Genomic DNA, 22,348 nt, shown 5'->3' on the forward strand with positions numbered 1-22,348 from the left:
CTGGGCCCGTCGGGTCGGACGCGGGCGGGACGCGGGTGGGACGTGGGTGGGACGTGGGTGGGGTGGGCGTCAAATAAACGGGGAAATAAACTTGTTCTCATTTCTAGAGGGAGGGGCGTTCCTTGCCCCACGGGTTTCGGCCCCTTTAAGGCGTCGCGAAACAGCGTGGCGGGCTGCGCGAGACCTCACACATGGGGGGCGGGGCTGCGGCGCGCCCTGCGGGGAATAATTTAAAGGGGCCGCGCCTGGGGCGCTGGGCGGAAAGCTACCGGTGTTGGCGCGGAGCGGACCCTGGTTGCTGGCCCCTGGGTGAGTCCGGGTTTTCGTCTCCCTCACGGAGGTGTCCCTTCGGGGGGTCGTTAGCGAGTCCTCGGCTTTCCCAAGATGTATCCTCCTCCGATGGCCGGTAGCCCCCGACTCTGATGCTCCCATCCCCCCAGTTCCCGGCAGGTGTTTCCGCGCCGGTAGCCAGGTGCGCGCTAGGGTGGACGGGGTCTAGTCTTCCGTGAGTTTTCCAGGTAATATCTCCAGGACTTAGGGACTCCCCCGAATTTCCGTTAGCACACTAGCGGTGCCAGAAACATCCTCAGTCTTCCAAGAAGTCCCGGTAATATTCCAGCATTCATCCCTAGGCCGGTTCTGTAGCTCAAACGACCCCAGGGGCGTGCCCACCCAGCTCCTAGTTTTCCCAATAATAGTCCTGTATTCCTGAGGTCTCCCAGTAACTTTACAGAGACCCCAGTAATTCCAGCGTCCCTAGTTACGTCCCCAGTAATGGCGCCAGCATCGTTCGTTCCCAGAGTCCCAGTGATGCTCCATACTGTCAGAGACCCCATAACTTTACTCATGCGTGAGGGTAAGTCGAGCGTCAGCCAGTAACACCTTGCGAGGCCGCCCCACTCCTAGCGTCCCGGGATTCTTCCGAGACCTCTGCCACGCCCCAGGACCCCCTGTGTGGGAGCTTCCAGCAGCACTCCCGAGCGCCTCGGCCCGTGGGTCTCCCCAAAGGCAGGTTTGGGTCAGAAGCCAGGCGACCTCCATGGCTTGAAGGCCCCAGTTTCCCTAGGGTGGGGTCCTAGGGTCTGCTGGGTTAGGATTGAACAATCCTGCAGGGCTGAGGCTAGGAGGGGGCCCCTTGCGGGAGGAAGCCGGGCGCATCGGGGACCGGTGAGAAGGTGCTGACTGGCTGACTGTGGGCGTCCGGACGGCTGCCCTTTGGCCCCAGGGTGGGGCTGTATCCGTGGGGCGTCTGGTCGGCCCGGCGTGTGGGTGAAGGGAGTCAGGCCGGGAGCCAAGGGACTCGAGGTCAACCTGCACCACCCCCTCTGCTCCGCAGCGCCCCACCAGCCGTCCCCGGCCAGAGAAGCCATCCCCGCGGCGAGTACGAAGGGTCTGGCAAGGCTCGTGGTAAGGGGCAGGACTCGGACTCGGGGCAGGGGAGAGACGGGCCCAGAGCGACGACGTGCACCGGTTCCTCCTGCTGCTTATTCCCCAGGACTCCGGGCTGCACCGGACCTACCGCCCAGTCGGAAGCAACTGATGGAGGCTCCACTGCAAACGGGAATGGTAAAGTTTGGGATGTGTAGCGCTGCGGGGACTACAATTCCCGAAATGCTTAGCGCTCATCATTGCGGTCCCGCGAGAGCTGTATAGACGGAACTACGTTTCCCGGCGTGCACCGCGGGCCGCGGAGCCGCCGGGAGGAGTCGCGCCCCCGGGGAGGGAGCTGCGGCGGCCCATTCTGCAGATGGAGACGTCGAGGCTCGGGCCGGCCGTGACCTCCTCGGGGGCGGAGGACTGGACCGAATGGGATGGGGACGGGGGCGCTCCGGCCTCCGGGGAGGGCTCGGCAGGCCGGGTATGCGATGCGCAGCCAGTGCCCTTCGTCCCGCAGGTGCTGGGCGTGATGATTGGGGCCGGAGTCGCGGTGCTGGTCACGGCCGTGCTCATCCTCCTGCTGGTGCGGAGGCTGCGAGTGCCGAGTGAGGACCCGGAGGGCCCCTCGGGGAGGCTGCGGCGTGGGCAGCGGAGATGGGACTTGCGGGAGCCTGCACGCCGTGTCCTCTCTGGCCGCGTGGAGTCCGCGCACAGCTGAGTGCCTCTCTCTCCGCTTACCCCCAGAAACGCCAGCCCCGGAGGGGCCCCGCTACCGATTCCGGAAGAGGGACAAAGTGCTCTTCTACGGTCGGAAGATTATGCGGAAGGTGAGTGTGGACCCCGGGGTCCCCGCCGAGCACAGAGGTCTGGCCTTTCCTTTCTCCGCATCTCAGCAAGCCCCCCCTCCTTGACGAGGGGGCCTCTGGTTCTGGCCCCTTCTCCCCTCGGTCTGAACTGGCAGTTCACCCACCCCCCATCCTCAATCCTCCTAGGTATCACAGTCCACTTCCTCCCTGGTGGACGCGTCTGTCTCCACCACTTCCCGGCCCCGCATGAAGAAGAAACTTAAGATGCTCAACATTGCCAAGAAGTAAGGCTGTACTGGGTGTACCTGGCACTGGGGGCTATCTCAGGGACCATTTGAGTAATCAGCCCCCACCAAAGGGTGTATCTAAGGGTTCTTTGAACCGCTCGGACTGTGTTTGGGAGTCTTCCCACATCAGAGGGGCTATCTCAGAGCTCTCCCACACCGGACAGGCTGGCTCTGGCCTCTCTGTGCCCCGAGTTGATGCATCTCGGGGATGTTCCCCTAGCACAGGCGTGTCTGTGAGTCAGCTCTCTCCAGTCGGTCCTCAGATACTTCGTTTAGGGGTCTGCGTCTGGGTTCTCCCCGTAGGCTGGTTCGAGGGTCTCCTGACACAGGTGGTGATCCACTGGGGTTAACTCAGGTGTTTCCATGATGTACCGGAGGGGCTGTCTCTAGCTTTTGTCTTCTAGGGGTCATGTCAGCCATCTCTCTACATCAGAAAGCGTCTCTCTAGGTCACCCACCCTGGAGTTCTTCCTACACTAAGGAGGCTATCTTAGGCGTTTCTGTTCCCCAGGAGTTATTTCAAGAATCTTCCTGCTCTAAGAAGCATAGGAAGGACTCCTCAGGGCTCCATGCCATCAGCAAAGGGCCATCTCAGAGCCTCTGAGAAAGGCTCTCCCAGGGATCTTTCTAAGTTGGAAGCGGGCTGTGAGGTCGGTCTCCTGACATCATGGAATATACCTGAAGGTCTGTCTCAAGGGTGTCTTCACACCAAGGGTTGTTCCACTAAGGTGTCATCCCAGGGCTATCCACGATCAGCAGATGTGTCATTAGCGTGGCTTTTTATGACTTCAGTAGAAGGGCTGGCTCTAGGCTCTCCGTGATCAGTTGAGGGTCTGGTCTGCCCCTCACATCTGTATGTCATGGGGGTTATCGCAGCATGTGTTTACGCTACACTGATGTTGTCCTGACTTTCGGGGGGCTAGCTCAGCTTTCTGTGATCTGGGCAAGGGTTAGCCCAAGGTCTTTCTGATGAGAAGGGGAGCTACGTCTGGATTTCGTTACATCATGGAGTTTAATTCAGGGGTCTGTTCATACCAGAGAGTCTGTCTCAGGGGGCTTGTGACCAGGGGGTGGGCTCTCTCAGTAAATACCTGTGACCTGCAGGGGAGAGCTTTTTCGGGTCTGTGATTATTAGAAGAGCTGGATCTGTACTCTCCACATACAGAGAGAGAGCTATTTCAGGAATCTCTGTGATCCTTGAAGGGGTCATCTCAGGGTTCTCTGAGATCTAGAAGTAAAGGCTAGCTCAGGGAGCTTTACAAAGATCAGAGGAGCTGATGGGGTCTCCTCATATGACGGAAGCTACCCCAGAGCTCTGCTTGCAGTAGGGAGACTGTCTCCTGGTCTGGTCTGTGTTAGGAAGGAAGGTGTCAGGGGTCCCACGATGAATGGAGAAGCTATTTCTGGGGTCCGCCCATGTTTTATGTCAAAGGTCCGCTTCACTACAGGGTGTGTCTCAGGAAGTTATGGTTAGCAAAGGAGCGATTTCGGGGTCTTAGAGGCTACATCAAAGCAAATTTTGTTGTAAGAGATCGGTAAACGTCTTAGGTTTTGCAGTTATTACAGCTGTGTTATTATCATTCAGCTTTGTGCTTGAGTGAGAGCAGCCACGGGTAGCACGTAAACAAACGACCGTGGCTATGTGCTTTTTTAAGGAAGAAGGTAGTATGTCTGGTTTAGTTAGTGGGCCAGAGTCTGCCGACCCCCATTTTTTGTGATTTTGAGGAAAGGTTATGTGGGAGCCTCACGTCTGCCTGAGCCCTCTCCCTACCTGCCCCCTGCACCCCTCTCTTCCCACCAGGATCCTGCGTATCCAGAAGGAGGCACCAACGCTGCAGCGGAAGGAGCCCCCACCTGCGGTGCTGGAGGCTGACCTGACGGAGGGTGACCTGGCTAACTCCCACCTGCCCTCCGAGGTGCTCTACATGCTCAAGAATGTCCGGTCAGTGTTGGGGTGCAGGCGGGGAGGAGGACTGCAGAGCTGGGGGCTCACCTGACCTCCTGCATTCTCCTCATCTTTCTCCCATCCAACAGGGTGCTGGGCCACTTCGAGAAACCACTCTTCTTGGAGCTCTGCCGACACATGGTTTTCCAGCGGCTCAGCCAGGGTGACTATGTCTTCCGGCCAGGCCAGCCAGATGCCAGTATCTATGTGGTGCAGGATGGGCTGCTGGAGCTCTGTCTGCCAGGGCCTGTGAGTGGACCAACCACGGGCCGCCACAGGGAGATGGGCAGTGGGGATGGGCAGTGGCTATCGGGATAGGCATTGCTGTTGGTCAGCAGGGTTTGTGGATTTTTTTGAGACGTGCAGGCAAGAGTTGGAAACGAATGCCCAGGGGTGTCGGGTTGGTCTACACAGTCGGCAGGTATGGTTAGTGATGGCCAGAAAATGGATGCTGGTCAAAGATTTGGTGGTTTCGGGATCAAGGTGTCAGTGATCACTGGTTGGTGAGGTTGAGAGCTGGTGGCATGCTCAGGGAGTAGAATGGCAGTTGGCAGGGTGGGGACAGCTCTGGTCAGCACCCCCATCTTCTGTGTTTCAGGATGGGAAGGAGTGTGTGGTGAAGGAGGTGGTCCCTGGGGACAGTGTCAACAGCCTTCTGAGCATCCTGGACGTCATCACCGTGAGTGATCAGTCTTAGGGGACAAAGAAGCTGGGTATGAGGACAGTCAGTGGGGCTGGTTTGCAAACAGTTGCCTGGGGGGGCTCCAATCCCCCCTTAGTCCCCTCTGATGCTGCCAGTGGTCTCTCAAGGCATGGGTACCGGGGTGGGCTGGGGGAGCAGCGAGGGAGGCCTTCATCTTGATTCCCCCCCGTTTCCTGCCCCATCCCCCTCCAGGGCCACCAGCACCCCCAGCGGACGGTGTCTGCCCGGGCAGCCCGCGACTCCACAGTGCTGCGGCTGCCAGTGGAGGCCTTCTCCGCCGTGTTCACCAAGTACCCCGAGAGCTTGGTGCGGGTCGTACAGGTCAGCATGCCTCCGGCCTCCCTCCACCTGCCCCGACCCATCCCCCCAGCCCGGGCACCTGTGGGCTGGAGCTCAGCGGCCAGGAGGGGCTCGAGCTGTGCTTATCAGGCCTGAGCAGCCGGGTCTTGGGGGGGGAGTGTGCTGTCCCCTCCCTTGAGCTGCCTCCACCCCTTCTCCCCAGGCTTTTGCCACCTGACTGTGGGTTTCTCCCTGCCTCTGCCCCTGGCCAGCCCCTTACTGCTCCCAACCTTGACCTTCCCTACACCCCACCCCCTTGATGCCTAGACCTAATTTTTTCCTGCTTCTTGTCATCTGATTCTGGTCATCCAGTATCTCCCCTCCTTTTCTCCCTGGCCCCGACCCCTTTGGCCACACCCCCGCAGATCATCATGGTGAGGCTGCAGCGGGTCACCTTTCTGGCACTTCACAACTACCTGGGTCTGACCAACGAGCTGTTTAGCCACGTGAGTTGCACAGGGAACTCAGGGCGGGAGGCTGGGGCTGTGACACAGGCCTCCCAGGACATACCACAAGGGTACTCTCTGCCACCAGGAGATCCAGCCCCTGCGCCTCTTCCCCAGCCCTGGCCTTCCCTCCCGTACCAGCCCTGTGCGTGGCTCCAAGCGGGTGGTCAGTGCCTCAGCTGCTGAGGAGCCTCGGGAGACTCCTGGCCGGCCGCCTGACCCCACCGGGGCCCCACTGCCTGGACCTACAGGTATCATAGATGACCCTGGCCATTTCCCAGGGACCCATTAGCTAGGTACCCAGCTCTGACTCTGGTCCAGTCCCCCAGAGAGCCCTGGCCTTGGCCCCGGGAACCATCAGAATCGCTTTCCCAGTCTCCCAGCCTCAGACACTGTGGGCTGAGCCCTCTCTAAACCCCACTCAGTTCCCTACCCTGTAATCCTAGCTTTAGGCCTGGTGGCTCTGAGGGGCAGGAGCCTGTACACGTGTCTCTCCCAGGGGACCCGGTGAAGCCCACATCCCTGGAGGCTCCCTCTGCCCCCCTGCTGAGTCGCTGCATCTCCATGCCCGTGGACATCTCAGGTTTGGGGTGCCAGGTGGGAGGTGGGGGAGACCATCAGGCTTTTGGGTTGAATGTAGGTGTACCAGCCTTGATTTTTCCCATTTGTGAAGTGGGAATACTGATTGTATTTTTTTTTTAAAGATTTTATTTATTTATTCATAGAGGCAGAGAGAGAGAGATTGAGAGAAGCAGAGGAAGAAGTAGGCTCCATGCAGGGAGCCCGATGCGGGACTCGATCCCGGGTCTCCAGGATCACACCCCAGGCTGCAGGCGGTGCCAAACCGCTGCGCCACCGGGGCTGCCCTACTAATTGTATTCTTGTGATTTTTTTTGGTAATTGTTGAGATGGTGTCTTCCCAGCTGTGGTTAAGAAGGATTCTGAGGGAGAGTGCAGTGGTAGAGTAGTCATGTCTGCACAGATAAGCCAAATAAGTCAACTGGGATCAGTCTCATTTTTATCATTTATTACAAAATACCCCTGCCCACTGCAGGCTTGCAAGGTGGCCCCCGCTCAGACTTTGACATGGCGTATGAACGTGGCCGGATCTCCGTGTCCCTGCAGGAAGAGGCTTCAGGGGGGCCCCAGGCAGCTCCTGCTCGGGTAAGGCCTTGCCCTCTGCGCCCCCCTCCCTAGTGCCCTCCCAGCACCCTGGCCTGGCCCACGGTGGCATCCCCGAAAGAAGGTCAGGTAGGAGCACAGAGGTCACAGGCCCTGCCCCATGCAGACCCCCACTCAGGAGCCCCGGGAGCAGCCAGCAGGTGCCTGTGAGCACAGCTACTGCGAGGACGAGTTGGCCACCGGTGGGTGCCCCTTCGGGCCCTACCAGGGACGCCAGACAAGCAGCATCTTCGAGGCAGCGAAGCGGGAGCTGGCAAAACTGATGCGGATTGAGGTGGGTGGCCATGGGGTCCTGGGGGACGTGGAGAGGAGGGCAAGGAGGCCTAGATGGGCCCATCTCAACCCCCCCTTTCTCTTCAGGACCCATCCCTCCTGAACAGCCGGGTCTTGCTACATCATGCCAAAGCTGGCACCATCATCGCCCGCCAGGGGGACCAGGTGAGGCCGAGCCCTGGTCTCTAATATAAGTCTGACCCAAGACCTTATTCTGACCTCTGGTCCTTGCTCTTTGACCCTATGTGTACATCTCTCAACGTGTGATTTCCGTCCCTGACCCTAAATGCTATGACTCTGATCCCTACGTCCTCTGGACCTACTGGCTTTTTTTCTCTAATCCTTGAACCTTTTACCTGAAGACCACAACCCCTAGATCTCTCTTACTTGCCCTGGCCTTTCTTGTAACTTCTGTTTTCTGGCCTTTCAATTATTCGGTATACTCTGACGTAGTATCTGCTTCTCCTGGGCCCCTGCTGGGATGGGTGTGCGATAGGTGTGTATGGATCCGAATCTGGACCTGGAGGCTGTGAAGCAGCCCCTGGGAGCTGGATATCAGTGCTCCGTGGCTGCAGCCAGGAAGTGTAGGAAATTGTATCCTACGAATCCCTCTATTGTCCACGTCGGGAAACTGAGACCTAGTCATGATTTCACAGGCCAGAATTATGGAGGAGGAGGGCTCTGGACTGTTTGCAGAGTCTGATTGCAAACTCTGATTGCAACCGGGCCAGAGTTGCAGTCACACTCCACCCTGACTTCTTCTGTGACCTAGGCAAATCATTGAGAAAGTTCTCAGCTTCCTCATCCACGGGATAGGGTAATAACAGTAACTCTGCTAGAGTTGTCACGAGGATTAAAGAATGGTTCTGAACTAGCTAAGGTTTTCAGAGGTGACAGGTCCAGGGGAGGACCTGGGCTTGGTGGGGGCGTGGTGTGGAATTGGGGGCAGCCCACCTGCTAGCTGCCTGGGATACCGTTATATCACTTGATCTGTTGCTTGAGCTGTCACCTCGAGCTGCTCATTGCAGGAATGGGCTCCTGCCTATAGAGGAAGTTGGGTGAGGCTTTTGCCAGCTGATTGTGATAGCAGGGGCAGAGGAAGTGTAGTCAAACCGTGGATCTTGTCATGGGGTGCCCGGCCCCTCCTTATCTGGGTGACTCTGTTGGGCTCAACTCAGCCCAGACTGGCTTGTTAACAGACTAGACTGGCTAGAAGGTTCCACAGTGGTCTGCAGCCACTCAAGTCTTCTGGGGGGGGGGCAGGGGCGGGGTTCAGATCTTTGTGAGGGACATTAATGTGCTCTGCCTGCCTCCAGAATTTCATACCAGTAATTTTTCAACTGGAGGCAGTTTTACCCCCCACCTACACCCCAGACCTTTTTTTTATCGACTTGGGAGGGTGCTACTGGCATCTAATAAGTGGGTAAAGCCAAAGGTGCAGGAATGCACAGGACAGCCCCTCACAGCAGAATTATCTAGTTCCAAATGTTAATAGTGCCAAGGTTGAGAAACTCTGCTTTACAGACATTTCCCAAAGTGTGCTTCATGGAACATCTGTATCACAAAGGATCTCTGCTCAAACAGATTTGGAAAACTTCGGCTATTTAATCCCTTAGTGGAATCTTTTAGTGAACACCGTTTGTTATTCAAGGCTCTGACAAGTCCCACAGTGAAGAGACATATGATTCCCAATCTGATGACAAGTAGCAGCTTAATATTAGTAACTCCCACTCATATCCCGAACTGAGTCTGGAACTTCTGTCTTAGAAGGTTCCAGCATGCATGTGCATCTCCTGGGGCTGCAGAGGCAGGAGACACCAGCAAGGTCCCTGCCCTTGGGAGGCCCACGGTTCTGACCAACTCAAAGGATTACACTATTCTTGTAAACTCATATGTGCTTCATGCTTACATGTAAAAAGATGTTCTTGGCTTTACAAAATCTGGCTTAGGCAGGGTAGCACCTCTGAAGAAGTGGCCTCCAGCTAAGGAGGAAGGATGAAGAGGAATTAATTAGGTGTAAGGGGGAGAAAAGAGCTTTCTAGGTAGAGGGAAAGCTTGTGCAAATATCCTGTGGTAGGAACAGGATATTTGATCTCTAGGAAACAAAAGGAAGTTACCAGGGATAGAGTGGAACAAGGAAACTGGGAGCAAAAAATGTGTGTGTGTGTATTTATATATTTATATTTACTTGTATTTTTTATGTTTGTATATATTTATTCATATGTAACTTACATATAATATTCAGTGTTGTTGTTTTTTTTAGTGGTATTTGGTACATTCGTTAAGTTTGCAACCATCACGACTATCACTTTTGAATTGAAAGAATACTTTCAGGACGCCTGGGTGGCTCAGTCGGTTAAGTGTCTGCCTTCAGCTCAGGTCATGATCCCGGAGTCCTGGGATTGAGCCCTGAGTTGGGCTCCCTGCTCAGTGGGGAATCTGCTGCTGCTTCTGCCTCTGACTTGTGCGTGTGCTCGAGTGTGGTCTCTCTCTCAAGTAAATGAGAAAAAAAAACAAACTTTCATCACCTTGAAAAGAAAGCTCATACCCTTTAGCTATCACCCTCCTACCTCCTGATGCTGACTCTAGCTATAAGCAACTCCTCATCTTATGTCTATATAGATTTGCCCATTTGGGACATTTTGTATAAATGGAATCATCCATGACGTGGCCCTCTGTGTCTGACTTTTTTTCAACTTAGGATCATGCTTTCAAGGTTCATCCACACTGCGCTGTGTCAGTGTCACTCCTTTATGACGAAATAATCGATTATGTTGGTCTCCCACATTTTGTTTACCTGATCATCCCTTGATGGACACTTGAGTGATATCCACTTCTTGGCTATTGTGCATAATGCTGCCCTGAAGATTTCGGTACAAATTTCTGTGGGGGTGTAGGTTTCCATTTCTTTTGGGTTTATATCTAGGAGTCACATTGCTGGGTCTGGGCAATTCTACTTCTAACTGTTGGTGGACTGCTTCTAATTTTTGCTGGACTGTTTTCCAAAGCAGCTGCACTATTTTACATTCTCACCAGCAGTGTATGAGGATTTTGGTTTCTCTGTATCCTCTCTAACATGTTTTAATGTTAGTCACCCTCGTGTATACAGGAGCATCTCATGGTTTGGATTTGAATTTCCTTAGTGATTGATGATTTAGAGCATCTTTTTTTAATTATCAATTTTGTTTATTTGAGAGAGAGAGAGAGAGAGAGAAAGCATGCGCAGGGAGGAGGGGCAGAGGGAGAGGGAGGAGAAGGCTCTCCACTGAGCAGGGAGCTCCATGTGGGGCCAGATCCCAAGACCCCAGGATCATGACCTGAGCCGAAGGCAGATGCTAAACTGACTGACTGAGCCACCCAAGTGCCCCTGATTTTGAGCATCTTTTCATGTGTTTATCGGACCTTTATCTTCTTTGGAGAAGTGTTTATTCAGAGCCGTTGCCCATTTTTAAATTGAGTTATGTTTTTTTGTTTCTGAGTTGTAAGAATTCTTCATTCTAGATGCAGGACCCTTAGCAGATACGTGATTTGCAAGTATTTCCTCCCAGTCTCTGGGTTGTCCTTTCACTTTCTTGATAGTGTGCTTTGAAACTCAAAAAAAGTTTTAACTTTAACTCAAAAAAAGTTTAACTTTGCCTATACTTTTGGTGTCATATCCAAGAATTTGTGGCCAAATTCAAAGTCACAAAGATTGACTGCTATCTTCAAAGAATTTTAGAGTTTTAGCTCTTACATCCATGTCTTTGCTCCATTTTGGTATGGTGTTAGGTAAGGGTCCAGCTTTATTCTTACATGGGCTAACTGGTTGCCAGCATAAGCAGAGAGGTTCCTGCACCCTCTTGCTGGCTATGCTGAAAAGAATTTATGGGCTTCATAGAGCACGTGACTCTTGATTTCAGGGTCGTGAGTTTGAGCATCATGTTGGGCATAGAGGTTACCTAAAAATAATTTTTTTTCTTTAAAAAAAGAGTTTACGGACCTTAGTCTGGGCTTAGATTTTGGTGACCCATTAGTACCAATTGCCCTGGGTGCTGAATGAGAATTCGATATATATGCTGCGCAGCCCAGAGCTATCTGAAGCCTTTACTCCCTCCTTCAACGTTTCCTTCCTTAGCCATTCCTCTGGGTGCACTGAACTGAGTTGGGGCTGAGATTGCTGCCTCTGTGCCCATCTCTGCCTCTGCCCCACAGGATGTGAGCCTGCACTTTGTGCTGTGGGGCTGCTTGCATGTCTACCAACGCATGATCGACAAGGCAGAGGATGTATGCTTGTTCGTGGCACAACCTGGGGAGCTGGTGGGGCAGCTGGCAGTGCTCACGGGCGAGCCCCTCATCTTCACACTGAGAGCCCAGCGTGATTGCACCTTCCTGAGGATTTCTAAGTCCGACTTCTATGAGTATGGCTGGGCACCTCCACCCAGTGTTGGGGTGGGAGTGGCACTTGGAGGGTCCCCACTTGATTCCATTCTGCTGTGGTAGAGGTCATCCCTCTGGATGCCCAGCGCTTTTCCAGGGCAGCTTGAGCCCTTCTGATCCCACCGCCAGGGCATCACCCACCCTCTCCACTTCCTAAGGAATGTCCCAGGGCACCCCCCAGCCCATGCACCCCTGACTTTCTCCTACAGGATCATGCGTGCACAGCCTAGTGTGGTGCTGAGTGCTGCGCACACCGTGGCCGCCAGGATGTCGCCCTTTGTGCGCCAGATGGACTTTGCCATCGATTGGACGGCGGTGGAGGCAGGCCGCGCTTTGTACAGGTACAGCCCTGCCCCTTCTTGCAGCGCAGACCTCGCCTGAGGAAGGCCTAGTCCCAACCCTGTCTTACCCTCTCCGCACCCCAGGCAGGGTGACCGCTCCGACTGCACCTACATTGTGCTCAATGGGCGGCTGCGCAGTGTCATCCAGCGCGGCAGCGGCAAGAAGGAGCTGGTGGGCGAGTACGGCCGTGGGGACCTCATTGGCGTGGTGAGTGCCGCCCCACCCACCGTCCTCTGATTACTCCCAGTACGGTTCCCCTCACTCCTCCCAGCAAACACATCATCCCGGGTAATCTGTTGGGTTGGTGATGGCGGCTCCCAGCCTTTGGCCTAGCCCAGTCCACTTGCTCAGCTCCTTCCTGAGGGCAGGAGGAGGGGGCAAATTCTTGGGGTGGTGAGTCTTAATCGGACTCCATCCCCAGACTTCTATTGGATGAGGAGACAATCTTCCTCCTCCTGAGCATGGATCTCTGCTCTCAACCTTTCCCCGAAGCCCTAATGATTAGTGGGGTTTGATCTCCACCTGTATGGGGAGTCTGTCACGGTAGGGCAGTGGTACCTCTTGTCTGCACCCGTGGTCGGCTCCCCCTTTTCTCTCCGGCCTCCCGGCTCAAGCAGCCCTGGTCATGCATGCACGTGGCCCCCCAGGTGGAGGCGCTGACACGGCAGCCACGTGCCACAACGGTGCACGCGGTGCGGGACACAGAGCTGGCCAAACTCCCGGAGGGCACTCTGGGCCACATCAAACGTCGATACCCACAGGTGAGGCTGGAAGCTGGGGCAGGGTTGGGGGCGGGGGGGGGGGGGGAACGGGCCTAGTACAGAGTAGTGGAGACATGGAGACAGACAGAGGTGGGGGGGTTAGGGGGTGGATAGAACCCCAGGGAGGCAGCAAAACTCCCGAGTGAGAGCAGGGCTCTTGGGGATGGGGCCCACGTGATGGGGACCCTGGCACCCCAGTAGGAGGAGAGAAAAGTAGGACGTGCACAGTTGCCCCTCTCGCCTCACTGGAATGCCGGCCTCCCACGCCTCAGGTCGTGACTCGCCTCATCCACCTGCTAAGCCAGAAAATTTTGGGGAATTTGCAGCAGCTGCAAGGACCCTTCCCAGGTGAGACCCAGCTGGCCTTGGACATGCTGGGGGATGCAGTCCGACACCTGGGACACTCTGGGAAAGGGAGCCCTAAGCTCTGGGCATGCTGGGAAATGGGGTCCGGAGGATAAACCACGCTCTGGGCAGGCTTGAAGAAGGAGTGAGATCTGATTTCCGGTGCCTGCTGGCATGGGTGGGGGATGGATCTGGGGTCCTGGGCATGTGAGGAAACAGCCCAAGACCCAGGCCATGCTTCTCATGGAAGTATCTCGTGCTGAGGGCAGAGTCTTTAGGCACGAGCTTGTGTCTGGGTGTCCGGGCCTGCGGGGCAGGATGGAGCTTACATCCTGAGCACACTGGGAGAGGTAGTCCTTAGAAGGATATGCTGGGAAATGAAGTCCGTGGGGTAGAGCGGGGGGGCCAGGGACCAGATTGGGAAGTGGCTTCTGAAGCTACTGGCCAGCTGGAAGGTGTGGTTCGCTGAGTTAGGGTACATCGGGAATGGAGTCAGATTCTAGGTGCCCGGAAATACAGGCCTGAGATTCTATGTAAAGGTGAGCCGACCCTGGACCAGCCCGACCTCTACACCTGCCCTTCTTACTCCCTTCAGCTTTGACACCTGGATGGTAGAGGGCAATGGTGAGCCTTGGCTAAGGACCACCTCCCATGCTCAGGGTTTTGCCTGACAGAATTTTTTACCTCAGTCTTGATCCATGTGTACAAATGCCCATTTATTTCCATCAGGCCATTGGTCCACCCTTGTCACAATTGTGGGGCAGCCTTTGGGGCAGAAACATTAAGATCTCTGACCCCTGAGTACCTCTCTGTTGATGGGATACAGATAAGTTTTCCAGGGAACACTTAATATGTATTAGGTTCTGTGATGAGTGTGGGGTGGGGAGAGGCAGACAAGACTCCTAGAAGGGTTTACAGGTCAGCATGCCAAGTATTTTAAAAATACAAAGAAAAACTGTGAGGTCACAAGCTGATACATACAGTGAAGAAAACATAAGAAGGTCGATGGAGTGTGACTGTGGGAGGGAGGGAGGTTTTTTGGGGGACAGTGAATTGAGACTTGACAAATGAGATAGGGTCTGGCATTTACAAGAAAGAGGAAGGCCCTGTGCACAGGGTTTGGTGGTTTTGAAGCACTGCAAGGAGGAAAGTGAGCATGGGCGAAAAAGAGGGGGATGGGGCTGGGAGCTCGGGACTTTATTGAGACCGTTACAGGAAGCAGCTGGAGGGGAGGAGGCAGCGAGAGGTCCAGGCAAGAGAAGGGAGTAAGGGCTTGGTCTAGGATGCTAGTGGAAAGGCTGGGAAGCAGTAAATGGGTGAAAAATACATTTGTTTCTGTCCCATTTTGTGTTCAGGTCCCTTCAGTGGACAGAAGCACCAAGGGCAGATAGGGTAGGGGCATGAATCCATCCGTGCATAGAGTGGAGCGGTCATAGAGTTACGTGATGGATTCTTGTTGAGATTAGGCTCCAAACTGAAGGTCAGTTGGCTAGGTCTTACCAAGATGGGACAGTGAGGCCTTGGGTCCATAATCTCGTCATTAAACCTCCGTCAGGTGATGAAGGGCAGGGGTTTCTGGGGAGGAGGAGACAGGTCTACTGCTCCAGACTCAGGATCACACACTCCTTCTTTGGGGTCTCTGCAGGCTCAGGACTAGGCGTTCCCCCTCACTCGGAGCTTACCAACCCAGCCAGCAACCTGGCAACAGTGGCCGTCCTGCCAGTGTGTGCCGAGGTGCCCATGGTGGCCTTCACTCTGGAGCTGCAGCATGCTCTGCAAGCGATTGGTTAGTTGGGGGGTGGGGGGTGGTGAGAACAGGCCATTGGTCTGTGTGGGGCAGGGCGTATGTGGGTGGGGCAGTGGTCAGCGGGTGGGTCAGTGGGGATGGGGGTGGATTGCGAGACAGGCACCCCCGTTCTCTTGACCTGGGTTCCTAACTCTCCATCCCCACCCATCCCCACCCATCCCCAGGTCCCACGCTCCTCCTCAACAGTGACATCATCCGGGCCCGCCTGGGGGCCTCTGCTCTGGATAGGTATGTGGTCGGAGTTGGAGGAGTGGGGGCTAGACTTGAAGCCTAGAATCCTTTCAGATCTGGTTGAGTTCTGGGCTGTGAACCAAGGAGCACGTGCCCCTTCCATCCACTCAGTGGAAGAACATGGTTTGGGTCGCCCCTGGGGACATGGACATGTTGTGGGGGCCTGGTGTCTTAAGTTCCCCTCCTCCCAGTAGCGGAGCTACATGGTTTCTGGGAGGTGTGTGACCCCTGAGCAGCCCCCAGGATGACGCATCCCTACCCCTAACCCAGCATCCAGGAGTTCCGGCTCTCAGGGTGGCTTGCCCAGCAGGAGGATGCGCACCGCATAGTGCTCTACCAGACTGACGCATCGCTGACGCCCTGGACAGTCCGCTGCTTACGCCAGGCCGACTGCATCCTCATCGTGGGCCTGGGCGACCAGGAGCCCACGCTCGGCCAGGTCGGGAGACTGCACAGTGACCTCACCCCCGGGACCTGATCCCTTGCCCTTGGGTGCCTGCACCCCGTGCACCTTCACTGTGGGCGTGGGGAGGAAATGACCGAAGTTGAGTAACTTCCACCCTCCGTTCGACTGCAGCTGGAGCAAATGCTGGAGAATACAGCAGTGCGTGCCCTCAAGCAGCTGGTGCTGCTACACCGTGAGGAAGGCCCAGGCCCTACGCGCACTGTGGAGTGGCTCAACATGCGCAGCTGGTGCTCGGGGCACTTGCATCTGCGCTGTCCACGCCGCCTCTTCTCTCGCCGCAGCCCTGCCAAGCTGGTGAGCGCAGCGCTGGGAGGAGGGGGCCTCTGAGGGACCTCTCTGGGGCAGGAAGCCTGTGGGGGCAAGAGCCGTGCTGGTCCAGACACTGCCTCCTGCACCCCCATCCTCATGCCTCTCTGTCCATGTCCCCCGAACCCCGCATCCCAGCACGAGCTCTACGAGAAGGTTTTCTCGAGGCGCGCGGACCGGCACAGCGACTTCTCCCGCTTGGCACGGGTGCTCACAGGCAACACCATCGCCCTGGTGCTGGGTGGGGGCGGGGCCAGGTGAGAGGGGTGGGGCTTGCTCCGTGGGGGTCACCCTGAGGGGCGGGGTTAGGGGGCCTGAGTGCCTAGGGGTGGAGCTTATTCCCTGGGTGGGGCTGGTACTTGTTCCTTGCCTGGGTGGGGGGAGATGGGAGGCAGAGGGGAAAGGAGGGAGAGGGACAGTGTGGCAGAGGTCTTGGGTGGGTCCCTGAGTTTCCTTTCCCTTGCAGGGGCTGCTCACATATCGGGGTGCTGAAGGCATTGGAGGAGGCAGGCGTCCCTGTCGACCTGGTGGGTGGCACATCCATCGGCTCCTTCATCGGGGCCTTGTACGCAGAGGAGCGAAGTGCCAGTCGTACCAAGCAGCGGGCCCGGGAGTGGGCCAAGGTGTGCATGGGTGGGAGAGGCCCACCTACTGCAGGAGCACCCCATCCTGGAGGGGCCCCTGGGCTTTCTCTGCCTTTTCCTGACTTAATCTGTGAATCCCACCTGGGTCCCGATGGCAGTAGCTCCAGGACCTTGCTTATCCCTTGTGACCTGCAGGATAGTGACCCCGAGTCACTCCTGTTTGATCCCAGCTGGCCTCCTTGCCCCTAGAGCATGACTTCGGTGATGGAGCCTGTGCTGGACCTCACGTACCCTGTCACCTCCATGTTCACCGGCTCGGCCTTCAACCGCAGCATCCATCGAGTCTTCCAGGACAAGCAGATCGAGGTGGGCCCTCCTCCCTGGCCTGCTTTGCCCCACCTGCCCCCCACAGGAATCCTCACTCCCCTCCCACCGTGGTCCCTGTCCCCACAGGACCTGTGGCTGCCGTATTTCAATGTGACCACGGACATCACCGCCTCAGCCATGCGTGTCCACAAAGATGGTGGGTGCCCCCAGCTGGCCCCATGACAACCTCTGTGGCTGTGTGGGGAGGGGGTGCAGGGAGGGCAGCTGAGCGGCTGGGACATTGTTAACATGAGTGACCGTCCACCCTGGCCTGATTGCCGAGCACTAACCATCACCCACTAATGCCCCAGAGGCCCCAGGTATGTCTCTCCTCAGGGGTGGGGGGCCGGCACACTAGTCAGGCGCCTCAACCCCTCACACCGTCCCCGCAGGCTGCGTGTGGCGCTACGTCCGGGCCAGTGCTTCCTACTGCCCCTACCTGCCCCCACTCTGCGACCCCAAGGACGGGCACCTGCTGGTGGACGGGTGCTATGTCAACAACGTGCCAGGTCAGCGAGCCCACCGGGCTGGCCGGGCCTCCAGCATGTCTGAGCGTGTCTGTGCGTGTCTGTGTCTGTGTGTCCTGCCGGGCAGGCTCCCTGTGGCGGTACGTACGCGCCAGCATGACGCTCTCGGGCTACCTGCCCCCGCTGTGCGACCCGAAGGACGGGCACCTCCTCATGGACGGCGGCTACATCAACAACCTGCCAGGCAAGTGGCTGCCCGCTCCCCTGGTCCCCACTGTGCGTAAAGATGCACGGGTGAACTCGTAAGCAGATGGGCCCATGTGCAGACGCACATGCAGACAGGTGCACGGGAGGCCACATGCGCACACTCGGGCACCAGCAGGTACGTGGGAGTGCCCACAGATGAAGGTGTATGGAGTTGAGTGCATCCCTGTGCTGTGGTCAGTGTGAATGAACACATGCAGACACGCATGCACACGTGCAAAGGAGCGTACGGAGACCGTGGGACACCTGTATGGGTTCACTCCAGCCACACACGTGCTCACGCTGCAGGTAGCATAGTCATACACCTGCACATGGCTAGACACACGTGTGCACGAAATAGGGCATGTGTCCATGCACACCAGTCTGTCTACATATGCACTGCATACTGCCTTGAACGTGCACAGGAGTACACACGCGGGTGGCAGGACCTGTGCACTAGAGGTGAGCTTTCGGGTCTGCTGACCTCACACGTAGAGATGAGCAGGAGCTGGGTGTGCAGATGATTCCACATGCCCACAAGTGAGTGCGCACAAGTTGATGTATGTGCAAGCTACCCAAACACTCGGCCCTGGAGGCTGGGCCAGGGATCAGCCAACTGCAGCAAATCCTGCCCCGGGCCTGATTTTGTAAAGAAAGTTTTATTGGCTCGTGGCCACAGCCAGTCACTTATGCCTTGTCTTGTGGCTGCCTTTGTGCTCACAGCGGCAAAGTTGAATAGTTGTGAAAGGGGCCACATAGCTGTCAAGCCAAAGTTATTTTCTCTCTGGCCCCTTACAGAAAAAGTTGGCAAATTCCTGCCGTTGGCAAATACCTGCTCTGTGCAGGTTCACACACTAACAGCCACACACGTGTGGGTGTGTGTAGACAGGTGTACAGGCGGACTGGCACTGGGAACTTGCAAGTGCTGATGTAGACATACGGGGACTGGAAGGAACGCACGCCCAGGTGTGCGTATAGAGATAGAGACAAGAAGTGTGCATTCACACACACACACTCACAGATGCATCCACATCTGGGGATCAGATGTGGACACATGTTCCTCGACACACCAATAAGCTCATGAGGGACTTGTGCAAAGTCTGGTGGAGACTCAGATATTTCTCAGGGTCCTGGCTGCAGGACCCTGTTCCCCTCCCCCCAGACCCACTCAGGGACCCTAAGTGGGACACACGTGCAGACATGGACCCACAGACACACCACCCTCCTTAGTAGGCCATCACCTATCCTTCACTCCTCTCTCCTGGTTCCCTGAACCCCCTCGTTCTTGGTCATTGCCCCCTGTCCCCGTCTCAGCCCCGATTTCCTCCCTAGGCTCTCTCTCGTTCCGTATCTTTGATTTCTTTCTTTGATCCCTCTTTCCCTGTTGCTGTGTCTGCTTCTTTGTGCTTCTCTCCTGCGGCTTGACTTCCACACTTCTCCCTGTTTCCTTGCGCCTTAGACCCCCTGCCTCTCTGGCTCTATCTTCCTGTGTCTCTGTGTCCTGGTGGCCTTGTGACTCTACGTCTCTCTGCCTCTCTGTCCCCCTCTCATGTGTTTAACCTGGTGTCTTTTTTTCCCAGCAACTTTGTCCCTTTGCCTCCATCCCCTCCGTCCCGCTGGCTCCGGTCCCGCAGACTTACAAGCTCCATGGCCCAGCCCCACCTCCTCAGCGTCACGGGCATCCATGTCCGTGCCCTTTGATACCGGCATGTTGTTTGCATGGGTTTTTTTGTGTGACCATTTGCATGATGGTGTTTGTGGGACTGGGTTGAACTTCCCTGCCCCGGGCCCTGGGGTGGGGGGCGCTGCCTGCTGACCCCCCCCCGGCCCCACAGCGGACATCGCCCGCAGCATGGGTGCCAAGACAGTCATCGCCATCGACGTGGGAAGCCAGGATGAGACGGACCTCAGCACCTATGGGGACAGCCTGTCTGGCTGGTGGCTGCTGTGGAAGCGGCTGAACCCCTGGGCAGACAAGATCAAGGTTCCAGACATGGCCGAGATCCAGTCTCGCCTGGCCTACGTGTCCTGCGTGCGGCAGCTGGAGGTGGTTAAGTCCAGCTCCTACTGCGAGTACCTGCGCCCGCCCATCGACTGCTTCAAGACCATGGACTTTGGGAAGTTCGATCAGATCTATGTGAGCGGGTGGGAGTGGCATGGTGCCAGTGTGGTGGGCCGCCAGAGCTTTACTACCTAAAGCCCAGAGCGACACGAGGGGAAGGAATGTAGGGCTCCCTTCCCAAGTGGGATCCATGAGCAGCGCAATGGTAATTGATGTGTGATGTCTGCAGTGAGTGCGGCAGGGGCAGGTGGCTGTGCATGTGCCGTGTTAGTGCTAGCTCCCCAGTAGCTGCCGCTGCACTGCCTGAAGCACAGGAGAGATTTTTCAACACCCTTTCTGCATTGACGGGACCGAGAGCCGTTGGTCACTTAGTCCTGTTTGCCACAAGCACGGGCGGGGTGTGCAGCCGTGTGTGTATATGTCACGTGCTACTGACCCGAACAGCACGGCTTAGCCCACACCAGCTGAAATTGGTCGGGAGCTGCTGCCCAGAGCCCCGGGCCCACCGGGGAAGTGTGCCATGATGGATTAGCAGTGTCTGTCATGAGCTTGGCAGATGGTGACGTCTGCAGACGTGATGCGTATCCGCAGACCTTGAAATGCGCTTACACTCCATCGTCTTGTGCCGTGTGGCACTTGGCACACTGTGTGGGGCTGAGTGCAAAAGGTCATAGAGCGATTGGTGGGTCATGTCTGGCAGGGGCACAGGATGAGGAAGACGGGGACAGGTGTGCCACATGCTGCCGCCTCTGAAATAGGTTGAGTTCCGATTGCAGCTCCCCCAGAGCGTCAGGCTTTTGAGGGGCCAAGGTAGGGTCAACAGACTGGAGATGAGCAGAGGAGGTGAGGCAGGGAAAACGCCAGGGGAATGGGGTTTGCAGGCACGGCTCCAGCCTCGTCGCTTCCTGCAGGATGTGGGCTACCAGTACGGGAAGGCGGTGTTCGGGGGCTGGAGCCGGGGCGACATCATTGAAAAGATGCTCACGGACCGGAGGTCTGCTGACCTTAACGAGAGCCGCCGTGCGGACGTAAGCCTGCGACCTGCCCCAGCGGGGCCACGCGTAGCAACAGACTCCCCCACCCCAGAACTCAGATGGCCCCAGACCTCCTTGGATTTAGCTGAGCCCCTCAGATCAGAGAGCTCCCCCAAGACACCACAGCCCCTGACACTCCAGGACCCCACAGACGACTCCCCACCCCCCCACTGCGCTAAGTCCCTCACTTGGTCACTCCACAGGTGCTGGCCTTCCCCAGCTCTGGCTTCACCGACTTGGCGGAGATTGTGTCTCGGATCGAGCCCCCTACAACCAGCTACGTTTCCGATGGCTGTGCCGATGGTGAGGCGCCAGGGCGCCTTGGGGTTGGGGGAGCTGGGCCCGGGATGCGTGGATGATGGCTGGAGGGGCCAGGCCAGCCCGCACCCCCTCATTTCACACTGCTGCCTGGTTGCAGGGGAGGAGTCGGACTGCCTGACGGAGTATGAGGAGGATGCGGGCCCTGACTGCTCACGGGATGAAGGGGGGTCTCCCGAGGGCGCGAGCCCCAGCACTGCCTCTGAGATGGTGAGAATGGGTGGCCCGGGCCCTCCACTGGGTAGGGTTACGTGGCCGACGCAGGCACGTGTACCAGTGTCCCGTGCTGGCTGCTATGTGTGGCACTCCGGTCCCTGCAGGAGGAGGAGAAGTCAGTTCTCCGGCACCGGCGCTGTGTGCCCCTGGAGCCTCCCACCACGGCTGCGGATGCCTGAGGACCTCGAGAGGGGTCCCCCTGGGGCTGGGTCAGGGCTGAGCCCTGTGAGGGTGGCTCACTCCTCTGCCTGCTGCTATTCCTGCGACCCTCCTGGGTCCCCCTTGAACCCAAGCCCCCAGGGCCCACACACTGGACTGCCCTGCCCCCAAGGGGAGGGACAGCACTGCACTGATACCATGACCAGTCACTCCCAATAAACCTTCCTCTCTTGGAAGTGGCCTCGTGTCATCTTTGGGCTCAGGGGGGCACCTTGCCCACCTTCCATGACTAGGATGACTGGAGCTGGCGCCAAAACAGCCTGGAGCTTGTCCATGTACCCACGTGACCGGGCCCGGTGTCAGGCCCGACTAGCTTCCCCCACTGTGAGTACAATTCCCCTGTAGTCCTACGGGACCTCTAAATGCCATGTGCACCCCTGGTGGGGGGTTTGCAGATGTTCTTGGGGGCCCACCCTGGCCCACCCCTCATTTGCCTAAGTTCTCACAGCCTCTGTGCTTAGCTGGTCCTACTGTATGCTAGAGCTTTGTGTATCCTCTCTGTCCCTACTGTGTGCACTACAGAGCCTGGTTCCCAGGGCACCCCGTGTGCATGCACAGGCACGTGTGCACACACACACGCACACGGATGCACAGAGCTTAAGGACTTTCAGAAGTTCCAAGGCATTGGCTTTACCGTGTATGTAGCTGAGGTCACACAGAATCAGTGCAGTGTTCATTCTCCCTACAGTAGGCTGAGACCCATCCCCAAGGTCTTGGTGTCTCTAGACTGTGGAGCCAAACTGCCTGGTGTGAAAATCCAGCCTTGCCTCTTCCTGGTCGCCTCAGGCTTGTTACTGAAACTCTCTGA

At 56.9% G+C, this 22,348-nt stretch overlaps 1 protein-coding gene across 5 annotated transcripts; it reads left to right on the plus strand.

Annotated features, from left to right (window-relative positions):
• Nucleotides 1–149: 149 nt before the first annotated feature.
• On the plus strand, nt 150–21,716 carry PNPLA6 (patatin like phospholipase domain containing 6). Of its 5 annotated transcripts, none has more exons than XM_025457379.3 (35): nt 248–309; nt 1,337–1,407; nt 1,496–1,566; nt 1,895–1,982; nt 2,122–2,204; nt 2,370–2,467; nt 4,271–4,411; nt 4,504–4,663; nt 5,013–5,093; nt 5,310–5,438; nt 5,822–5,902; nt 5,991–6,153; nt 6,402–6,485; nt 6,957–7,066; nt 7,191–7,358; nt 7,445–7,522; nt 11,549–11,754; nt 11,983–12,114; nt 12,199–12,322; nt 12,763–12,876; nt 13,149–13,224; nt 14,867–15,007; nt 15,193–15,256; nt 15,530–15,698; nt 15,837–16,019; nt 16,170–16,288; nt 16,498–16,654; nt 16,865–16,981; nt 17,069–17,138; nt 17,576–17,692; nt 19,527–19,828; nt 20,665–20,781; nt 20,991–21,090; nt 21,206–21,315; nt 21,426–21,716. In XM_025457379.3, exons 3-35 carry the CDS (start codon nt 1,540–1,542, stop codon nt 21,498–21,500), a joined length of 3,984 nt encoding a protein of 1,327 aa, XP_025313164.1. In that variant the 5' UTR covers nt 248–309; nt 1,337–1,407; nt 1,496–1,539; the 3' UTR covers nt 21,501–21,716. The 5 variants fall into 5 exon arrangements, with proteins under 5 accessions (XP_025313163.1, XP_025313162.1, XP_025313164.1 ...); XM_025457382.3 differs by lacking the exon at nt 248–309 and adding an exon at nt 860–1,008; XM_025457378.3 differs by lacking the exon at nt 17,576–17,692 and adding an exon at nt 17,374–17,490 and having other exon boundaries at nt 150–309; nt 1,337–1,566.
• The last annotated feature ends 632 nt before the right edge of the window (nt 21,717–22,348 follow it).

This window comes from Canis lupus, chromosome 20 (assembly GCF_003254725.2).
Source record: "Canis lupus dingo isolate Sandy chromosome 20, ASM325472v2, whole genome shotgun sequence".
Classification (NCBI taxonomy): domain Eukaryota; kingdom Metazoa; phylum Chordata; class Mammalia; order Carnivora; family Canidae; genus Canis; species Canis lupus.

What these genes read in the sequence shown, in the direction of transcription:
- PNPLA6 (XM_025457378.3), top strand. Translation starts at nt 192, where the DNA reads ATGGGGGGCGGGGCTGCGGCGCGCCCTGCGGGGAATAATTTAAAGGGG. An exon ending in GCATGCTCTGCAAGCGATTG is followed by an intron (nt 15,008 to 15,192) that starts GTTAGTTGGGGG and finishes ACCCATCCCCAG; the next exon opens with GTCCCACGCTCCTCCTCAAC. An exon ending in GGGCCCGGGAGTGGGCCAAG is followed by an intron (nt 16,655 to 16,864) that starts GTGTGCATGGGT and finishes CCTTGCCCCTAG; the next exon opens with AGCATGACTTCGGTGATGGA.